The sequence below is a fragment of the Nerophis ophidion genome, linkage group LG09 (genome assembly GCF_033978795.1).
Source record: "Nerophis ophidion isolate RoL-2023_Sa linkage group LG09, RoL_Noph_v1.0, whole genome shotgun sequence".
In the NCBI taxonomy this organism is placed as follows: domain Eukaryota; kingdom Metazoa; phylum Chordata; class Actinopteri; order Syngnathiformes; family Syngnathidae; genus Nerophis; species Nerophis ophidion.
The window spans coordinates 48,613,425-48,636,915 of NC_084619.1; the positions used below are offsets into that span (position 1 = coordinate 48,613,425).

Genomic DNA, 23,491 nt, shown 5'->3' on the forward strand with positions numbered 1-23,491 from the left:
TTTGCAAAAAGTGTTATATATGACACTTCTTGTGTCATATATAACATTTAATAAAATTGTTCGATAATTCAATGCAAAAACTCTCACATTTATTGGTGCAATACATCCCTCGACAATTCCGACCAGTATTTTAAGTCAAAGCATTATCAATTTGAAAATATATCAATAAGTGCTCTGAGTATGTTAATTTTGTGCAAAGTACCTTTTTGAAACCTTTGTCTTGTCAGCGCAGTCGGACCGGATGTTGAGCACAGCGCTGTGTTTGTGAAAGGGGGGAAGTGTGATGTTGTTCCGAGCTTGACGTGTAGAGACGACTTGGAAAAAAAAATAGAGAGCTCTTTTACAGTTGCGACTGATGTCCAGTTTGTACATTGATCGTACATCGACGATGTCGTTCACCACAACACAAGCAGATCAGGTGGGTTGTGGGGCAGTCAAGTGTTTCGGGTTATTGTTTTCCCAAACAAATGTTCCTTCTCCTAACTATGACAACATTTCACTCACATTGTAAGGTCCCGAACTTCCAGTAGATGCAGTCTTCTTTCTCTCACTCTATATCGCTAATTCACTGTTATAAGCTCGGGAATTAGCATGCACATTCCGCGTTTGTTTTTTTCTACAACTATCTTTTTATGATCTTGAGAAGCCAAAATCCAAATCTTGATTAATATTTGACAAGTTGTCCAGCCCTCATGAGGACCTTGAAGAACCTGCGGTAGCAGTCGACAAGCCGTGACTGGCTGAGCTTGAACGCCATGGACATGATGGCCATGCCTGCGATGACGAAGAGCGAGGTAAGCAGGAAATAGTTGGTATGAGTAGGGATTATGTCTCCAAAACCAATGGTAGTAAGCGTAATGAAGCAAAAGTAGAATGCATCAAGTCCCTCGAAATCCTTCTCCCAAAGGGGCATAACCCCACCTCCAAGGAGAATGTACGCAAATACGATGAAAAGAATCAGCACAAAGGGGACATTTAGCTGCTCCATACTATCCCCTAACCCGGTGAAGTCCCAAATGGCAAATCCAGTGGGAAGTGGCGGCATTTGGTTCAGTTCTGGGCAGGAGAGACTCCGCAGAAGGGGTCCCGTTCGAATGAGTTTTTCCCTGGCAAGGATCTTTTCAAAGTTCTCTTTATTTTTTTCCAGCTGCATGGAATTTTCCTTCACAGTCACTTGAGTCTGCAGCATGTCATGGATGTTGAGCATTTCTCGGACCACGACATGGTGGCTGAAAACGTCGTCTTCCATGGTCCACTGGCTGGAATTCCTGGTTTTCATACGAGCCCTCAGTGACGGCAAAGTGTGGGAGAGCAGGACTTTGAAACAGGCGTGGATGCGGACGTACGCCCGGTATGTCAGCGCGGCGAGGAAGTCTCCGACGTCTAGGATGACCAAAAGCATGAGAGGGATGCCCACCATGGCGTACAACATGCACGCCACTTTACCCGGCAGAGTGACAGGGTAGATGTGTCCGTAACCTGCAGAGGTAAAGGAACAGATTGAAGGCTTTGAGGATATTAAAAAGGAAGCAAGAGCTGGATTGAAACAGACACTTTGTGTTGAGTAAAAGTGAAAGCAAAACAACTTGGCTACAGGTACTCTTGAAATGTAAATGTCTTACTCTGTAAAAATCAATACATTTTATGTTAAAAAAAAAAAACTGGCACCTCAATTGCCAGAACATCTAGAAACCTTAAAATCTAGTCATTTTTACAGTGTATGACTGCAAAAAAAAAACGGTTTACTCATTTTTTATCGTAAATTCTAAGGTCATTGTTTTTACAATGTCTTATTTTTACGGTAGAATTCTGGTGAGCTTCTAAAAAATTTTTTTTTCCCATCCATCCATCTTTTTCCGCTTATCCGTGGTGTGGTCGCCGGGGCAGCAGCCTAAGCAGGGAAGCCCAGACTTTCCTCTCCCCAGCCACTTCGTACGGCTCTTCCCGAGGGATCCCGAGGTGTTCCCAGGCCAGCCGGGAGACGTAGTCTGCCCAACTTGTCCTGGGTCTTCCTCGTGGCCTCCTACCGGTCGGACGTGCCCTAAACATCTCCCTAGGGAAGCGTTCGCGTGGCATCCTGACCAGATGCCTGAACCACCTCATCTGGCTCCTCTCGATGTGGAGGAGCAGCGGCTTTACTTTGAGCTCCTCTCAGATGGCAGAGCTTCTCACCCTATCTCTAAGGGAAAGCCCCGCCACCCGGCGGAGGAAACTCATTTCGGCCGCTTGTACCCGTGATCTTGTCCTTTTGATCATAACCCAAAACTCATGACCATAGGTGCGGATGGGAACGTAGATCGGCCGGTAAATTGAGAACTTTGCCTTCCGGCTCAGCTCATTCTTCACCACAACGGTCACCACTTCTCCTGTGTGGAGAGGTTATTAAGTGACCACAGATGATGCGCTAGTCACTCATCTGTGCATCATTCAGGACGTCTCTGCGCTGCTGACTTGTCTCCACTCAAGATGATCCCCTGCTGGCCCCACTGTGGACTGAACTCTCACACTATTAACTAAGTTTGTAGAGCCACTCAACGTCCATTGCACCGGTCGCTCAGAGGCGGGGGTCCTCATATCTGCGGTCCCCTTCAAGGTTTGTCATTGTATCCCATTTGGTACTTTTTTCTTGCCCTGAGCTGAGGATTTCGTTGTGGCTTGTGCAGCCCTTTGAGACACTTTGATTGATTGATTGATGAACTTGTTTGCTCAGTTTAATAGTAGTCTAGATACATTGTTTATCGTGTAGACTATTTTGTTATTATTAGTAGTACAAACCCCGTTACGGCTTCACAATAATAGTGCTACGCGTCACATCCGGTCAAACGAACAAAAAAAAAAAACGAAGGAAAAATCGTCTTACGTTACGATCATGCTTTGTCATATATGTTTTGTTACGTTATTTTGTGATATTTCTACCTCAATTAATGTTTTCTTGCAGATTGAAATGAAGTGTGTATTACACTATGAGTTGGGAAATTGTTTTAGATGTAAATATAAACAGAATACAATGATTTGCAAATCCTTTTAAACTCATATTCAATTAAATGCACTACAAAGACAAGATATTTGATGTTCAAATCCGTAAACTTAATTTTTTTTTTTTTGCAAATAATCATTAACTTAGAATTTCATGGCTGCAACACGTGCCAAAGTAGTTGGGAAAGGGTATGTTCCCCACTGTGTTACATCACCTTTTCTTTTAACAACACTCAATAAACGTTTGGGAACTGAGGAAACTAATTGTTGAAGCTTTGAAAGTGGAATTCTTTCTCATTCTTGTTTTATGTAGAGCTTCAGTCGTTCAACAGTCCGGGGTCTACGCTGTCGTATTTTACGCTTCATAATGCGCCACACATTTTTGATGGGACACAGGTCTGGACTGCACGCGGACCAGGAAAGTACCCGCACTCTTTTTTTACGAAGCCTCGCTGTTGTAACACATGCTGAATGTGGCTTGGCATTGTCTTGCTGAAAAAAGACGGCGCTTAGATGGCAGCATATCTTGCTCCAAAACCCGTAGGGACCTTTCAGCATTAATGATGCCCATGCCTTGGGCACTAATGCACCCCCATACCATCACATATGCTGTTTTTTTAACTTTGCGTCGATAACAGTCAGGATGGTTAGCTTCCCCTTTGGTCGGGATGACACGATGTCAAATATTTACAAAACCAATTTGAAATGTGGACTCGTCAGACCAAATAACACTTTTCCACTTTACATCAGTCCATCTTAGATGATCTCGGGCCCAGAGAAGCCGGCGGCGTTTGTGGATGTTGTTAATAAATGGCTTTTGTTTTGCACAGTAGAGCTTTAATTTGCACTTACAGATGTAGCGAACAAATGTATTTAGTGACAGTGGTTTTCTGAAGTGTTCCTGAGCCCATGTGGTGATATCCTTTAGAGATTGATATCGGTTTTTGATACAGTGCCGTCTGAGGGATCGAAGGCCATGACGCTTACACGGAGTGATTTCTCCAGATTCTCTGAACCTTTTAATAATATTATGGACCGTAGATGTTGAAATCCCTACATTTCTTGCAATTGCACTTTGAGAAACGTTGTTCTTAAACTGTTTGGCTATTTGCTCACGCAGTTGTGGACAAAGGGGTGTACCTCGCCCCATCCTTTCTTGTGAAAGACTGAGCATTTTTGGGGAAGCTGTTTTTATACCAAATCATGGCAGCCACCTGTTCCCAATTAGCCTGCACACCTGCGGGACGTTCCAAATAAGTGTTTGATGAGCATTCCTCAACTTCATCAATATTTATTGCCAACTTTCCCAACTTCTTTGTCACGTGTTGCTGGCATCAAATTCTAAAGTTATTGATTATTTGCAAAAATATGTTGTCTTTGTAGCATATTCAACTGAATATGCGTTTAAAATGATTTACCAATCATTGTATTCTGTTTATATTTACATCTAACACAATTTCCCAACTCATATGGAAACGGGGTTTGCAGTACTAGTATTATACAGTACATATAGTTGTACATTATAGAGCATCATTTCTAATGTCCCGTCTTTACAATTGTATAAATACCGTATTTCTTTGAATTGCCGCAGGGTATATAGTATGCGCCTTCCTACAATTACTGCCAGGTCAAACTCGTTTTGCAAAATAATTAGCGCATGCTTAGCATTACCGCCGGCTCAGGATTAACGCCGGGTCAAACTTGTTTCACAAAATAATTAGCATATGCCTAGGACTTCCGCCTGGTCAAACTCGTCACGTCACGAGTGACACTTCACCTGTCATCATTTTCAAAATGGAGGAGGCTGATTTTAATAATTTTAAATCGCATAAAGGGAAGATTAAGAGCTATTCAGTAGGATTTAAGGTCCAAGCTATTGAATATGCTAAAAAGAACAGTAAGCAGCTATGTTTTATTAATATACCGTAGCTACGTGTGTCTAATATGAGTCATTAAATGACTCCCGCCTCCTGGTGGTAGAGGGCGCTAGTGATCCTTTTTGCGACTACTTTGCTGCAGAAAAAGTGACAACAAGCAGCAAGAGTGAGCAGCGTGTGTTTATTTTTTCCTCTCGCTTGCACTTTTAACATGGAGGATTACACTTCTAAAATAAAAGTTTTCTAAACTGGACTTTCACTCGAAGCAGGAGGTAATAAAGGAAGATCTCCATCGAGACAGAGAGACTTTTAAAACTGAAGAAAGATAGGGAATCTATGTCCCACTCTCCCTTGTGGAGGGGGTCCGGTCCGATCCGGTGGCCATGTACTGCTTGCCTGTGTATCGGCTGGGGACATCTCTGCGCTGCTGATCCGCCTCCGCTTGGGATGGTTTCCTGCTGGCTCCGCTGTGAACGGGACTCTCGCTGCTGTGTTGGATCCGCTTTGGACTGGACTCTCGCGACTGTGTTGGATCCATTGTGGATTGAACTTTCACTGTATCATGTTAGACCCGCTCGACATCCATTGCTTTCCTCCTCTAAGGTTCTCATAGTCATTATTGTCACCGACGTCCCACTGGGTCATTATTGTCACCGACATCCCACTGGGTGTGAGTTTTCCTTGCCCTTATGTGGGCCTACCGAGGATGTCGTGGTGGTTTGTGCAGCCCTTTGAGACACTAGTGATTTAGGGCTATATAAGTAAACATTGATTGATTGATTGATATGAACAAGTTATCGATGCTTTTGATCAGAAGGAGCTGCGCATGGACTTCATTTATAAGTAATGGTAAGGCCTTTACTTATAGGGCTTCACGGTGGCAGAGGGGTTAGTGCGGCGGCCTCACAATACGAAGTTCCTGCAGTCCTGGGTTCAAATCCAGGCTCGGGATCTTTCTGTGTGGAGTTTGCATGTTCTCCCCGTAAATGCGTGGGTTCCCTCCGGGTACTCCGGCTTCCTCCCACTTCCAAAGACATGCATCTGGGGATAGGTTGATTGGCAACACTAAAATTGGCCCTAGTGTGTGAATGTGAGTGTGAATGTTGTCTGTCTATCTGTGTTTGCCCTGCGATGAGGTGGCGACTTGTCCAGGGTGTACCCCGCCTTCCGCCCGATTGTAGCTGAGATAGGCGCTAGCGCCCCCCGCGACCCCGAAAGGGAATAAGCGGTAGAAAATGGATGGATGGATGGAATGGAAGGTAAGACCATAATAATGTTTTTTTTTATTAAATGTGCTTTTCATGATGGTATCCATACATCACACTCACATTTTTAAGCGCAGGCCTAAATTTACCGCATGCCTTTGATAAGTGCCGTAGTGAGAAGAGTTTTTAAAATATATAGCGCTTGCTTGCCTTTACTGCATGCCTTTGGTAAGCGCCGGAGTGAGAAGAGGTTTTAAATTAATTAGCATCCCGGCGGCAATTCAAGGAATTACGGTACTTAAGGTAGAAAGTGTGACTGACTAATTATTTAGTTATACTTACATTAACATTTGGCTAATCATGCCGTCATAATAATGCAAATCGTTCATAGTTCAAAGCTAATGCTTGTTATCAGTTGACAACTGCTGACAGTTGAAAATTGCAGTACACTTCAATTGGGTAACTTTGCACTTTGAAAGTGGTGCCAGTATCTCGCAGGGTTAAGCATATAATGTTGGTTGTGGGGAGCTGAATGAAGTTGACCACAGAAGACAATACATTTCTAACCTCTAGCCTGCTGTCATAAGCATTCTGTGGGGATGTAAAAGCATTCTCGTCTCCTATTTCCAGGGTGGACTTCCTGTTGGAACACCCATTAGCAATTAGCCAGCTGCATCACTCTTTCTGACACAGACTCATGTCTTGTTCGAACGTCTTATGCATTTTTGATGCGTGGTTTTATCCGTTCACGCATTCACTCACTGACTAATTCCTTCAGAGACAAATCAAAGTATTGTCTTATAGAGTGTTAAACCCGTTCTGCGTTACATATTGAACCTGCACAAACTAATGACTGGTAAATCGGCTATACTTCATATAGGGATAGAGCAGTTTGTGAAATTCGGAGCTTGAAGTTCTCCTCCCACCCCCAGCAAGGACTGTTTTCACTGCTGGACTCTAGAAAGCGGTTCCGCAGCCTCTGAAACAGAACCTCCATGTTCTGTAACAGTTTCTTCCCTCAGGCCATCAGACTCTTGAACGCATCAAAATAATCCCCTCAATTACTACCCCAAAAAACAGATTAACTCGCTGGAATATAAAGACAATATAACATACATCCATAAACGTAGATGCATATGAAAAAGTGCAGTATATTTATCTGTACAGTAATCCAGTGGTTCTCAACCTTTTTTCAGTGATGTACCCCCTGTGAACAGTTTTTTAGTTCAAGTACCTCCTAATCAGAGCAAAGCGACTTTTTGGTTGAAAAAAGAGATAAACAAGGAAAATACAGCACTATGTCATCAGTTTCTAATTTATTGAATTGTATATCAGTGCAAAATATTGTTAGTGGTCTTTTTTGAACTATTTGGAAAAAAAGATAAAAATAACTAAAAACAAGTGATTCAATTATAAGTGAATATCAATCAATCAATCAATGTTTACTTATATTGCCCTAAATCACTAGTGTCTCAAAGGGCTGCACAAACCACAACACGAACCACTACGACATCCTCGGTAGGCCCACATAAGGGCAAGGAAAACTCACACCCAGTGGGACGTCGGTGACAATGATGACTATGAGAACCTTGGAGAGGAGGAAAGCAATGGATGTCGAGCGGGTCTAACATGATACTGTGAAAGTTCAATCCATAATGGATCCAACACAGTCGCAAGAGTCCACTCTAAAGCAGATCCAACACAGCAGCGAGAGTCCCGTTCACAGCGGAGCCAGCAGGAAAACATCCCAAGCGGAGGCGGATCAGCAGCGCAGAGATGTCCCCAGCCGATACACAGGCCAGCAGTACATGGCCACCGGGAGAGTGGGACATAGGAGAAAAAGAAAAGAAACGGCAGATCAACTGGTCTAAAAAGGGAGTCTATTTAAAGGCTAGAGTATACAAATGAGTTTTAAGGTGAGACTTAAATGCTTCTACTGAGGTGGCATCTCGAACTGTTACCGGGAGGGCATTCCAGAGTACTGGAGCCCGAAATGAAAAGGCTCTATAGCCCGCAGACTTTTTTTGGGCTTTAGGAATCACTAATAAGCCGGAGTCTTTTAAACGCAGATTTCTTGCCGGGACATATGGTACAATACAATCGGCAAGATAGGATGGAGCTAGACCGTGTAGTATTTTATACGTAAGTAGTAAAACCTTAAAGTCACAGCTTAAGTGCACAGGTAGCCAGTGCAGGTGAGCCAGTACAGGCGTAATGTGATCAAACTTTCTTGTTCTTGTCAAAGGTCTAGCAGCCGCATTTTGTACCAACTGTAATCTTTTAATGTTAGACATGGTGAGACCCGAAAATAATACGTTACAGTAGTCGAGGCGAGACGTAACAAACGCATGGATAATGATCTCAGCGTCTTTAGTGGACAGAATGGAACGAATTTTAGCGATATTACGGAGATGAAAGAAGGCCGTTTTAGTAACGCTTTTAATGTGTGACTCAAAGGAGAGAGTTGGGTCAAAGATAACACCCAGATTCTTTACAGAGTCGCCTTGTTTAATTGTTTGGTTGTCAAATGTTAGAGTTGTATTATTAAATAGAGGTCGGTGTATAGCAGGACCGATAATCAGCATTTCCGTTTTTTTGGCGTTGAGTTGCAAAAAGTTAGCGGACATCCATTGTTTAATTTCATTAAGACACGCCTCCAGCTGACTACAATCCGGTGTGTTGGTCAGCTTTAGGGGCATGTAGATTTGGGTGTCATCAGCATAACAGTGAAAGCTAACACCGTATTTGCGTATGATGTCACTTAGCGGCAGTATGTAGATGCTGAAGAGTGCAGGGCCAAGGACCGAACCCTGGGGAACTCCACACGTTACCTTAACGTAGTCCGAGGTCACATTGTTATGGGAGACGCACTGCATCCTATCAGTAAGATAAGAGTTAAACCAAGACAGGGCTAAGTCTGACATACCAATTTGTGTTTTTATACGTTCTAATAAAATATTATGATCGACGGTATCGAAAGCAGCGCTAAGATCGAGGAGCAGCAACATAGATGACGCATCAGAATCCATCGTTAGCAATAGATCATTAGTTATTTTTGCGAGGGCTGTCTCCGTGGAGTGATTTGCCCTGAAACCGGATTGAAAGGTTTCACATAGATTGTTAGACGCTAAGTGTTCATTTAACTGCTCCGCAACAATTTTTTCGAGGATTTTTGAAATAAAGGGAAGGTGAGACACCGGTCGGTAGTTTACCATGAGGTCAGGATCGAGGTTAGGTCTTTTAAGAAGAGGATGAATAACCGCTTTTTTGAATGCTAGGGGAACAGTGCCCGAAGAAAGTGATAAGTTTATAATATTTAGCACTGATGGACCTAATAATACAAAGAGCTCCTTGATCAGTTTCCCAGGAAGTGGGTCAAGTAAACATGTTGTTTGTTTTATTCCATTTACACGTTGTAACAATTCCTCTAATGTTATTTACTCAAAACGAGAGAAACTATTTTGGAGGGCAGTATCCGCCGTATATACACTCGTGTCAGTGTTAATAGAACCCCGTTGTAGCTGGGACGCATTGTCTTTAATCTCCTTTCTAATGACTTCAATTTTCTTACTAAAGAATTGCATAAAGTCATCAGCTGAGTGGGTGGAGCTACTGGAAGGAGTCCCTTGTTGGGTTAGTGATGCTACCGTACTAAACAAAAATTTAGGATCGTTTTTATTACTGTGGATGAGATTTGAGTAATATTTAGCTTTAGCTAAGGTAAGCATGCGTTTATAAGTTATTAAACTATCACTCCATGCTTTTTGATGGTGCACCTCAAATTTAGTCGTGCGCCATTTGCGTTCCAGCTTTCTACATAATAATTTCTGAGCTCTAGTTTCTTCTGTAAACCACGAGGTGCGCTTTTTTGGAGCCTTTTTTAACTTTAGCGTGCTATGTTATCAATGGTTTCGCGCGTCGTTAAAGTTGTTAGTGAGGTTATCAATAGAGCCCGCATACTTTGGGAATGGTGCCATTACCGAGGGCAGTAGGTCAGTAAGAGTTGTCGTTGTGGCCGTATTAATGTTGCGGCTGCTATAGCAGTTATTATTATTATTAGTTTGACGAGCATGCGTCTGAACCTCAAATTTTATAAGGTAATGATCGGACAATACTTTAGTATACGGGAGTATCGTAACTTTGGAAACGGTGGTACCCCTGACAAGCACTAGGTCTATCGTATTACCGTTGCGATGCTTGGGTTCATTTATTATTTGTGTGAGACCACAGCTATCAATTATAGTCTGGAGCGCTACGCACGGTGGGGTATTCATATGGATATTAAAGTCCCCCATTATGATTATATTATCGGCGTGTGTCACTAGATCAGCAATGAACTCTGAGAATTCATTGATAAAGTCCGAATAGGGCCCTGGGGGGCGGTAGATAACAGCCAGGTGTAGAGGAAGCGGTGTGACAGACCTCATAGTAAGCACCTCAAACAATTTATATTTATTATTTATGTTAGGACTAAGGTTAAAGTTTTCGTTCTATATTAGTGCGACCCCCCCACCCCTTTTAAGAGGACGGGCAATATGTGCATGTGTAAAGTTAGGAGGACATGCCTCATTTAGCTCAAAAAAGTTGTTTGGTTTAAGCCAGGTTTCGCTGAGACCGATGACGTTAAGATTGTTGTCTCTGATGATATCATTAACTAACAACGTTTTGGGAGACAATGATCTTATGTTTAAAAAAACTATATTATAGGTAGTGGGCTGTTTTAGGGAATTTTTGATCAAATTATCCGTAGTAGCAATATTGATAATGTTGTGTTTATTATGCCCAGTGCATTTAGTATAATTACGACCATATCTAGGAATTGATACGACGGGAATTTTCCGATTGTTTGTTTGTTGCTTTGATAAACTGCACGCATCATAGTTAGCCACCTCAGTAGAACACTTGTCCAACTCTGAAACAATCAATGTCCAACTCTGAAACAATCAAAGTAGAAAAAGCTTGTTCTAATTTAACTGACCCCTTACCCAGACCAGTAGTCTCGCATATTCCATTTAAATCCGGCTTCAGGATGGAGGGAAGTGGTGTTCTGTGGGGATTAGCCTTCTGCTTTGTTTTTAGCCCCGCTCGGCATCCGCGTTTCCGATCACACCGCTGGCGTCTGCTCCGTAGACGGCCCCCGCTGGTACTATACTCCCCTGCTTCTCAGGCCGCTGGATGTAGCCGCCGAAGTATTCCCATGCTAGTTAGCAGGTCTAGCAAGCACGCGTCTATCAGTCCAAAACGGCCCGATATGTCCACATCCAGAAGTGTCTGGCGGTCGTACGTGATCACGAAGTGACCACGATGTGAGCCAGCCATAAAGTTTGTAGAATTGTCCGGTATTTCTGCCTAATGTTCCATATTTAGCAATAGCTCCTCGATGTCGCAGCCCTTGAGTGCGAATGTCTGTCTATCTGTGTAATCCCTGCGATGAGGTGGCGACTTGTCCAGGGTGTAGAACCACCTTCCACCCGATTGTAACTGATATAGGCACCAGGGCCCCCCGCGATCCCGGAGGGAATAAGCGGTAGGAAATGAATGGATGGATTTCTACACATAGAAGTAATCATCAACTTAAAGTGCCCTCTTTGGGGATTATAATAGAGATCCATCTGGATTCATCAACTTTATTCCAAACATTTTTTCACAAAAAAAAGAAATCTTTAACATCAATATTTATGGAACATGTCCACAAAATGTTTTAGCTGTCAACACTGAATATTGCGTTGTTGCATTTATTTTCACAGTTTATGAACTTACATTCATATTTTGTTGAAGTATTATTCAATAAATATATTTATAAAGGATTTTTGAATTGTTGCTATTTTTAGAATCCATCCATCCATCCATCTTCTTCCGCTTATCCGAAGTCGGGTCGCGGGGGCAGCAGCCTAAGCAGGGAAGCCCAGACTTCCCTCTCCCCAGCCACTTCGTCTAGCTCTTCCCGGGGGATCCCGAGGCGTTCCCAGGCCAGCCGGGAGACATAGTCTTCCCAACGTGTCCTGGGTCTTCCCCATGGCCTCCTACCGGTTGGACGTGCCCTAAACACCTCCCTCGGGAGGCGTTCGGGTGGCATCCTGACCAGATGCCCGAACCACCTCATCTGGCTCCTCTCGATGTGGAGGAGCAGCGGATTTACTTTGAGTTCCTCCCGGATGACAGAGCTTCTCACCCTATCTCTAAGGGAGAGCCCCGCCACACGGCGGAGGAAACTCATTTCGGCCGCTTGTACCCGTGATCTTATCCTTTCGGTCATGACCCATAGCTCATGACCATAGGTGAGGATGGGAACGTAGATCGACCGGTAAATTGAAAGCTTTGCCTTCCGGCTCAGCTCCTTCTTCACCACAACGGATCGGTACAACGTCCGCATTACTGAAGACGCCGCACCGATCCGCCTGTCGATCTCACGATCCACTCTTCCCCCACTCGTGAACAAGACTCCTAGGTACTTGAACTCCTCGACTTGGGGCAGGGTCTCCTCCCCAACCCGGAGATGGCACTCCACCCTTTTCCGAGAGAGAACCATGGACTTGGAGGTGCTGATTCTCATTCCGGCCGCTTCACACTCGGCTGCGAACCGATCCAGTGAGAGCTGAAGATCCCGGCCAGATGAAGCCAACAGGACCACATCGTCTGCAAAAAGCAGAGACCTAATCCCGCGGCCACCAAACCGGAACCCCTCAATGCCTTGACTGCGCCTAGAAATTCTGTCCATGAAAGTTATGAACAGAATCGGTGACAAAGGGCAACCTTGGCGGAGTCCAACCCTCACTGGAAACGTGTCCGACTTACTGCCAGCAATGCGGACCAAGCTCTGACACTGATCGTACAGGGATCGGACTGCCATAATAAGACAGTCCGATACCCCATACTCTCTGAGCACTCCCCACAGGACTTCCCGAGGGACACGGTCGAATGCCTTCTCCAAGTTCACAAAGCACATGTAGACTGGTTGGGCAAACTCCCATGCACCCTCAAGAACCCTGCCGAGAGTATAGAGCTGGTCCACAGTTCCACGACCAGGACGAAAACCACACTGTTCCTCCTGAATCCGAGGTTCGACTACCCGGCGTAGTCTCCTCTCCAGTACACCTGAATAAACCTTACCGGGAAGGCTGAGGAGTGTGATCCCACGATAGTTGGAACACACCCTCCGGTCCCCCTTCTTAAAGAGAGGGACCACCACCCCGGTCTGCCAATCCAGACGTACCGCCCCCGATTGTCCACGCGATGCTGCAGAGTCTTGCCAACCAAGACAGCCCCACAGCATCCAGAGCCTTAAGGAATTCCGGGCGGATCTCATCCACCCCTGGGGCCTTGCCACCGAGGAGCTTTTTAACTACCTCAGCAACCTCAGCCCCAGAAATAGGTGAGTCCACCACAGATTCCCCAGGCACTGCTTCCTCATAGGAAGACGTGTTGGTGGGATTGAGGAGGTCTTCGAAGTATTCCCTCCACCTATCCACAACATCCGCAGTTGAGGTCAGCAGAACACCATCCGCACCATACATGGTGTTGACAGTGCACTGCTTCCCCTTCCTGAGGCGGCGGATGGTGGTCCAGAATCGCTTCGAAGCCATCCGGAAGTCATTTTCCATGGTTTATTTTTAGAATATTTTTTAAAAACCTCATGTACCCCTTGGCATACCTTCAAGTACCCCCAGGAGTATGCGTACCCCCATTTGAGAACCACTGCAGTAATCTATTTATTTATATATGCACCTTATTGCTCTTTTGTCCTGCTCTTTCTCTCTGGCACTCATCGAGGGTGGACGCTCCCCTTTCCTCTCCCTTATCTCTCCTGCTTGCTTCTTTGTCTTGTCTTAACTTTCTATTTAACTGGCCTCAACAAAATTGACAATATCTTGGGTTTGGGGGAACCTGCTGTCGTGACGAAGCGGTTGTTGCTGGACACACGACGGACTCTTGGGAGAAGAAGGAGTGCCGCGTGCCTGGCGACCCTTTTCTGTCGAGGACGTGAAGATATCCACCTATTCGGAATTATGACAACAGGACATCTGCTGATTGGAGTAAGTTTTGCTCTGGTTTGTCGACAAATTGGAAGTTGCTAGCAGTCTTCAAAGTACCCCAAAGCTGCCACAAATGATTGAAGGATGTGGGAAGAACTGTGGATCACATCGGACTGTCTACCCCGCAGTTTTTGAGGACCAGTCATAGACAATTTAGAGTGAAAAGCAAATTTTCATACAAAACATTCTAACTTGGATTGTTTCCCTGGCATCGAGACTCTCCCGAAGGACAGTGCAGCGAAGACACAACAAACTCCCTTCTTGTCTCTCATGGACACACACCTGTTGTTGTTGACTTTGGACTAGCGACTGCACAATACATCAAGGCCGCAGAACAGAGACACACTACGGGCTTACACACACACATCCACAAAAATATACGCCACACATACACACCCCACCCCTCCAACCCAACGCCCTCGGCGCAAATCCCATAGGGGTGATGAATGGATGGTCAGTGCCTGAGAGCTGCGGCCTACCATCATGACCACAAACTCCCTTCCCTCCGTTGCTAGATATCTCGAGATGTATGTTGCAATATGTATATGTGCTTTGCTATGGAGGTTTTTTCCCACTCCGGACTGGACCCCCTTGTATTTTTTTACTCATCCTTCCCCAGCGTTTACCTTTTTCCCTATCGTTTACGGGGCGCCTTATGGCGACCCATCAGCGTTCTTGTTCTGTAGCCCTGTACACTGTTTTTGTCTAATCTTGAACGGGTTTGTGCTGAAAACAAAGTTTCGTTGTACTTGTGCGATGACAATAGAGACATGCCTATCTATCTATCTACTATCTACTTGTTCTTATCCGTACTGTAAAGTTCAAATTTGAATGACAGTAAAAAGAAGTCTAACTCTGTAGTCTAAGCAAGTTTTACTGAGTTACTAATCTTAGACTTAGATTGGTCAAATCGGGTCTTAGACTTAGAATGGTCAGATCTAGTCTTATACTTAGATTGGTCGAATCGAGTCTTATACTTAGATTGGTCGGCTCTAGTTTTAGACTTACATTGATCAGATCGAGTCTTAGACTTAGATTGGTAAAATCGCTCAGATCTAGTCTAGCGGCTGATGCCAAAACCCCAAATATTTATACTACAACACCTGGAGGGTGTGCCCGGGCAAGGATGGTTTCGGTGGTTGAGAAAAACAACTCTTGAGATGCAAAGAAGCAATCGTACTGTCAAAGCCAAGGACAGTTGTTGAAGACTAATTTCCTCAAGTTCCACCGGTAGCTCGCGATCAACCTAATGGTTACTAGCGATACAACTAACGATTATTTTGATAGTCGACGATTATCTTAACGATTAGTCGACTAATCAGATAATAAAGCATACACATATTTAATGGCTCTAAACTTTTGCATCGACTTCTATATGCAGCTTAAGTTAATTTAGGCATGTGCTTACTAACAACAAAGATGACTAATTCATTCATATTTATTTAATTATACTGTAACTGTGCTGCTCAGTCAGCTGTTACAAAAAATTTAATGACTAATAAAATGTAAATTTAGAAGAAAGGAAAGTCAAAGTGCTAAAAGAAAACATTAACATTGTTTATGTATTTTCTTTTAAAACAGTAAAATAGCAGCAATGAAAACAAACCACAAAACACTAAATTTAACTTCCTCAAAAAGAAAAGCATTTTGTGATGTTTAAAAACCTGCACACTGGTATAGTGACTATTGATTAACACTTGGCAGTTTTAGCCCTCTCATAGACTCAATGTGTAGAATTCTACCTTTGATTCATAATTAAAATGTTGGCTGTTTAATAGATTGTATGTTTAATAGGTTGATTGGCAACACTAAATTGGCCCCAGTGTGTGAATCTGAGTGTGAATGCTGTCTGTCTATCTGTGTTGGCCCTGCGATGAGGTGGCGACTTGTCCAGGGTGTACGCTCCTTCCGCCCGAATTCAGCTGAGATAGGCTCCAGCACCCGCCACGACTCTAAAAGTGACAAGCGGTAGAAAAATGGATGGATGGATGGATGTTTAATCTTATGATACCTTCACATTGGTGTCTCTCTCTCTCTCCCTCTGTGTGTGTGTGTGTGTGTGTGTGTGTGTGTGTGTGTGTGTGTGTGTGTGTGTGTGTGTGTGTGTGTGTGTGTGTAATTGCAGTGCGCATTTGTTAAGGGGCTTTTTTTTCAGCATTGCAAATTTGATTAATTCTTAAAATGTTGACTATTTAATAACTTGTATGTTTAATTTCATAATAACTCCACATTGGCGCCTGTCTGTGTGTGTGTGTGCGTGTGTGTGTGTGTGTGTGTGTGTGTGTGTTTGCGGTGCGCATTTGTTAAAGTGTTTTTTTTCCGGCCTTGCAAATTGACGCTGCTTTGAAAAGTATTCGAAGTGATGTAAACAAAGTTTAACTGGCTGACTTTGGCTAAAATGATAGTTATTTTTCACACAATTTCGTCTCTTACCAAGGCTGAGACCGCATCCTCCCTCTTAATATTTCGACACCATGTCTCCGCTTTAAGTGCTCGCGTATCACAGATGTGCTGCCATAAAAACAAGGTCCGCCTTGCAAACTGAGCAAGGTACCCATGTTTTTAACAAGAGTAAGAGGAAATATCCTCAAACTTTACATGTTAGCACTGGCGATGTTTTTCTAGTGACCAACTTCTGCCCGGAAAAACACGAGTGATGACATCACAACTATTCCCAACAAATATAATTGTCAGCGACATATTTTATTGTCGACTTCCATCCATCCATGTTCTTCCGCTTATCCGAGGTCGGGTCGTGGGGGAAGCAGCCTAAGTAGGGAATCCCGTACTTCCCTCTCCCCAACCATTTCCTTCAGCACCTCCCGGGGGAATCCTGAGGCGTTCCCAGGCCAGCCGGGAGAGATAATCTCCCCAACGTGTCCTGGGTCTTTCCCGAAACACCGCCCTATGGAGGTGTTCGGGTGGCTAAACCACCTCATCTGTCTCCTCTCTCATTTGTTGATAGTGTGGACTAATTGTTGCAGCACTGATGGTAAACCTTGCTGTAGATAAAGGGGCCCTGTGCTAGCATGTAAGGAGTATAACTGGTGCACGTGCACTGTTTGTCCCACTCAGATATTCCAAGCATGGAAAGCAGCTGCTGAGTAACGACTGCATTCTCTTCTCGGAGCTCAGCTCGCAAGCATAACAACGTTCCCTCCTTTCTGTCATGTCTTGTGATCATGTTTTATTTAGTTATGTTCTGTTACTTCAAGACTCCCTTAGTTCCTGTTATTTCACCCCCTTGTTTTGACCCATTAGTTTCACCTGTCTCACATGTTGGACTCTCGCACCTGTTTCAATCATGTCCTTATTATTTAAGCCTGGTTTTTCATTTGTCATTCTGGTGTCATCCCCCTGTTTATGACCTCTGTTTCATGGCTGTTCCATGTTGTAGTTCATGCTGCCCTGCTCACGTAACCGCAAGTACGTTTTTTGTTTATCTATGCCAAAGTTAGTAGTCTTCTGTTTTATGTCCTTAGTTTACGTCAAAGTGCCTTTTGTTTCCTTAGCCAAGTTTTTTATCTCCGCCTGGTGCGCGCCTTTTGTTTTCACTTTTTATATTTTTATTAAATCATGTATTTACCTTCACGCCATATCCAATCCGGTTCATTTGCATTACGGGAAAACAAACCACACCTTAGTCCACGTTGCGACAGTAATCACAAGACATGACACTTTCTCTTCGTGGGACAATATCAATCAATCAATGTTTACTTATATAGCCCTATATCACTAGTGTCTCAAAGGGCTGCACAAACCACAACACAAACCGCTACGACATCCTCTGTAGGCGCACATAAGGGCAAGGAAAACTCACACACAGTGGGACGTCGGTGACAATGATGACTATGAGAACCTTGGAGAGGACAAAAGCAATGGATGTCGAGCGGGTCTAACATGATACTGTGAAATTTCAATCCATAGTGGATCCAACACAGCCGCGAGAGTCCAGTCCAAAGCGGAGCCAGCAGGAAACCATCACAAGCGGAGGCGGATCAGCAGTGCAGGGATGTCCCAAGCCGATACACAGGCAAGCGATCCATCCTGGGTCCCGACTCTGGACGAGTGGTCCATCCTGGGTCCCGACTATGGACAGCCAGTACTTCATCCATGGCCATTAACGGACCGGACCCCCTCCACAAGGGAGAGTGGGACATAGGAGTAAAAGAAAAGAAACGGCAGATCAACTGGTCTAAAAAGGAAATCTATTTAAAGGCTAGAGTATACAAATGAGTTTTAAGGTGAGACTTAAATGCTTCTACTGAGGTACCATCTCGAACTGTTACCGGGAGGGCATTCCAGAGTACTGGAGCCCGAATGGAAAACGCTCTATAGCCCACAGACAACATGTGTTGTTTATTTCTACACTTTTGTCTACTTTATGCATTCATTTGGCCAAGGTTCACTTTTAATACTCTCCAATTAATGTAGATTGCCACAGAGAACTCCACACAGTATAGGGATAGATTCAAACATTTGCATTTTCTGACTGTGAGGCTGACAGTTTAATCACTGCACCACTAAGCTGCTCTTAAGTGTCAGTTGGTTGATGACGAACCCCAAGATGCAGAGAAGGAGGCAGGCATTGAGTAGGAAAACATGTTTTAATTAAAACACTAAAACAAAAAGCATGCACGAGGCGGATAACCAACTAAGAAAGCTTGCATGGGAGCTAGAAAATAAAAGGAGCTTAGCATGGAAGCTAGCAAAAACAAAATAGGGCTTAGCATGGAGGCTAGCATAAACCGAACCGGGAACCGAAGTTGTTACGTGCTGTATAAAGACAAATTGGAAGCAGGGAACAAAAAACAGTAAGCTACAAACATCTAACGAAATATAGCTTACCGCTACGCTGCAAAGATATGACACGACACGACAGGAGCGACAATACATGACATGTAGCAACGACAATAATCCAGCAACTGACTGGAGGACAAACACAGACTCAAATAGATGCGGGCTGATTGACACCAGGTGCGGCCAGGTGCCAATCAACCGCAGCTGAGGAGAAACAGCGCACAGGGAAAAAAACAAAACTGTCAGTGGCAAGCCTGACACTAAGCGGGGCTGTACAGTTAGCTTTTTCCCTGGGAGCTCAATTGATGTGTTTTCAGTGGAAGAGAAAATGTGTATTCATTTGTATCAGTCCTGGGGAAACGGATGCAAACTGTCCCACGCAATCACCAATTAAACCTTAATTTCTACACCAAACTGATGGGTGATGATAATTTGCAATTTTTTTTTCACTTATGACATGATGTGCTCGCCACACAAAACAAAACGTTTATAACTCGCCTCCACAAATTAAGATCTTGATTATCATTGATAAAAATGATGTTGATGACACCCTGAAATGCCAGATGGGTCAGTACCTCTTCATAGCCCTTTGAAATGCCCGGAGCCTGGCCGCAGAATCTGTCCCACGCCAACACCAATCAAACTGTTAATTTTAGATGACTGGATCTTTCTCCAAACCGACATGAATCTTTGGTCAGGGTCCAAACAGGTTTAGATGTTAATATTGACCCTACAATCGCCCTTTTTTAATTTTATAACAGTCATAACTTTCTTCTATATGCTTTAATCTTCTTGAAATGTTGATGATGGGTTAGCTAGGGCATCAGGAAAGACTTGACTGCAACCATCAAATATACCGGCGGGCTCGCGTGAACCCCTGAGCTGATGCGCGACGAGAAGAAGTTTCATCTGGATCTTGTCAAAGACACTTTGATGCACAGCAAGGGCTCTAGAACCAGTCCTCCTGAAAGGGGCTAGACTCTCTTCCACTATGGTATTACAAGCACTGAGAGGTGACAGGCGGGTGGCAATACTTGTTGCCCAAAGGCTCAGAGCCTGTCCGTTAGAATTTAACCCAGTAGACGAGAGGGTAGCTTCCCCACGCCCCCGGGTCAGAGGAGGGGCCTCAACTGTTGTTTGTGCTTATGCACCAAACAGTAGTTCAGTGTATCCGCCGTTTTTGGATTCCCTGGAGGGAGTACTTGAGAGTGCTCACCCAAGTGATTACCTTGTACTGCTTGGGGACTTCAACGTTCACATTGGCAACTACAGTGAAACCTGGAAAGGCGTACTGTAATTGGGAGAAATGGCTGGCTGTATCTTAACCCGAGTGGTGTTTTGTTATTGGACGTTTGTGCTCGTCACAAACGTCATGCAAATTTATATTTGCAGGTCTCATGACACATGATCCGTATGCAATTGTGTGCATTTCTCATAGTTGTTTGTGCGCCATGTTGTTCCAGACCACAGCAAACGTTACCCAGCTTGCAAAGATTTTAATAACTCCATTAGAAGAAGAAAGCCTTGGACACACACATCTATACCTTTGGCCATTCTAAGCCAGTCATTTCCAGAAGTTATCTCACCCTCTGAGAAGCCTCTGTTTTACTAATGTTTTCCAATGTTGTAAAAATATATAAAATAATGTAAATACAACATTTATGTCCACAAAGATTTGCGTCAGCTTTTGATGGCAGGCTAATATACAGTGGGGCAAAAAAGTATTAGGTCAGCCACCGATTGTGCAAGTTCTCCCACTTAAAATAATGACAGAGGTCTGTAATTTTCATCATAGGTACACTTCAACTGTGAGAGACAGAATGTGGAAAAAAAATCCAGGAATTCACATTGTAGGAATTTTCAAGAATTAATTTGTAAATTATGGTGGAAAATAAGTATTTGGTCAACCATTCAAAGCTCTCACTGATGGAAGGAGGATTTGGCTCAAAATCCCATGATACATGGCCCCATTCATTCTTTCCTTAATACAGATCAATCGTCCTGTCCCTTTAGCAGAAAAACTGCCCCAAAGCATGAAGTTTCCACCCCCCCTCCCTCCCCTCCCCGCTTCACAGTAGATATGGTGTTCTTGGGGGGCAACTCAGTATTCTTCTTCCTCCAAACACGACAAGTTGAGTTTATACCAAAATGGATACATGGATGATACAGCAGAGGATTGGGAGAATGTCATGTGGTCAGATGAAACCAAAATAGAACTTTTTGGTATAAACTCAACTCGTCGTGTTTGGAGGAAGAAGAATACTGAGTTGCCTCCCAAGAACACCACACCTACTGTGAAGCATGGGGGTGGAAGCATCATGCTTTGAGGCTGTTTTTCTGCTAAGGGGACAGGACGATTGATCCGTGTTAAGGAAAGAATGAATGGGGCCATGTATCGTGAGATTTTGAGCCAAAACCTCCTTCCATCAGTGAGAGCTTTGAATGGTTGACCAAATATTTCTTTTCCACCATAATTTACAAATATCCATCCATCCATTTTCTACCGCTTATTCCCTTTTGGGGTCGCGGGGGGCACTGGCGCCTATCTCAGCTACAATTGGGCGGAAGGCGGGGTACACCCTGGACAAGTCACCACCTCATCGCAGGGCCAACACAGATAGACAGACAACATTCACACTCACATTCACACACTAGGGCCAATTTAGTGTTGCCAATCAACCTATCCCCAGGTGCATGTCTTTGGAAGTGGGAGGAAGCCGGAGTACCCGGAGGGAACCCACGTATTCATAATGTTTTAAAAATTCCTACAATGTGAATTCCTGGATTTTTTTTCACATTCTGTCCCTCACAGTTGAAGTGTACCTATGATGAAAATTACAGACCTCCTGTCATAATTTTAAGTGGGAGAACTTGCACAATCGGTGGCTGACTAAATACTTTTTTGCCCCAATATTCACACTTACATCATGTGTTGCCTTTTATATAAGGCTTCTAATTTTTTGCGGCTCCTGACAGAATTTTTAAATTTTTTTGGTCCAATATGTTTTTTTCAACATTTTGGGTTGTCCACACCTGGATTAAGCAGACCTTTGTACTTCTCAATCCCTGAAATATGTTTCTATATTTCATATTTCTATCAACCTGGTCTTTTTATCTACTTGGTGTCGATAATCAATCAGGAGGACACTGAACTGGCACTTACCCACGGTTGTGAAGACGGTGCAGCAGAAGAACAAGGAGCCAGCGAAGGTCCACCTGCTGGGCTGTTGGAGCCAAATGGTTTTGAAATTATTTTGCATCTCGTTCTCCAAGTCCTCCACGATTTGTGTGACTGATGAGTTGTCTGAAGGTAAAAAAAATTATAATTAAATGTCGAGGTCACTTAACTCCATCTGGGAGTATTTGGTACTTACTGGTGAGGTTCTGGACTTGCCGGACAATGTCTCCTAAGAAGTCCTTGTACTTCGCGTTTGGGGTTGTGTTCCGTCCTTCAATGTTTTGGAATATAAGTGCGCCCACCACCGCGTAGATAACCAGAGACATACACAACAAGAGGTGAGGAAAGAGCCTCCACATCCGTGATGTGCATGTGTTGGACTTGTCCAAGTTCTTAATGGCCTTCTTGACCGCCTTCATCTTGTCACCTTTTGTCTCCTTCTTCCTTCACAGCCGGTCAGCTTGCCTCGAAGCTCCACCGATCTGCTCTGGGTCTGCTCAGGCATCGCACACACACACTACATCATCTTAGACACGCCCCCCCCACAGGGACATAACCTATGTTGCTAAGTGCGTTACTGATAACCTACTTTGGAAGTCACTCAACTGAAAGATCAACATTTTGATTACTCACAAACAAGGTAGGAAATTTTTGGCTTGTTTCCATTTAAGAATGAGCCTTAAATCAACTTAAAGGGGAACTGCACTTTTTTTGGAAAGTTGCCAGCCGTTCACAATCATTATGAGAGACAAGAACCAATTGTTTTTGTTTTTGTTTTTTTGTTTTTTGACAAATGAGGATTCACAACTTTATACTTTTGAAGCTGAATAAACAGAGGATGAAATGCTACTTCTAGAAGCGAGCAGAAAGAAGAAGGTGAGACGTTGGAGTAGACAGAAGCAGAACGAGTGAGGTGAAAGCGACACAAAGCTGCAATTGTGGAATTTGGAGATGAGCTATTTTGACATAAATGGGGTGCTTGCCCCAAATAAACCGGAAAAAATGTCCCCAGTCTGCTGAATAAAAAATAATCCATTGACTGAGCCACACTTTATATTGATCATGATACAGGCAGCAAATAAAAAAATTGTACGTTTGTACACAGCTAGCTGTTTAGCTAGCTGTGTACAAACAAAACATGAAATGTGGGCTAATACTTTACAAATACTGTAATATGATTGTTCATGTTTTTCAGTCAGTACAGATTGGTGTTATATCACACTGTTGTGCAATACAAACTCATGAATTACCATGAAATGATTTACGTGGACCCTGACTTAAACAAGTTGAAAAACTTATTCAGGTGTTACCATTTAGTGGTCAATTGTACGGAATATGTACTGAACTGTGCAATCTGCTAATGAAAGTTTCAATTAAAAACGCTTTTCGTCTTGCTGTCGAAGCTAACTTATCTATTGCCGT

General features: G+C 43.7%; 1 protein-coding gene across 1 annotated transcript; it reads right to left on the bottom strand.

The window, feature by feature from the left end:
* Positions 1-22,675, bottom strand: kcnk18 (potassium channel, subfamily K, member 18). The gene is made up of 3 exons (XM_061909964.1): positions 22,266-22,675; positions 22,055-22,195; positions 1-1,479 (listed from the first exon to the last, which is right to left on the bottom strand). The coding sequence occupies exons 1-3, from the start codon at positions 22,486-22,488 to the stop codon at positions 665-667; spliced, it is 1,179 nt and encodes a 392-aa protein (XP_061765948.1). The 5' UTR covers positions 22,489-22,675; the 3' UTR covers positions 1-664.
* Positions 22,676-23,491: the final 816 nt, after the last annotated feature.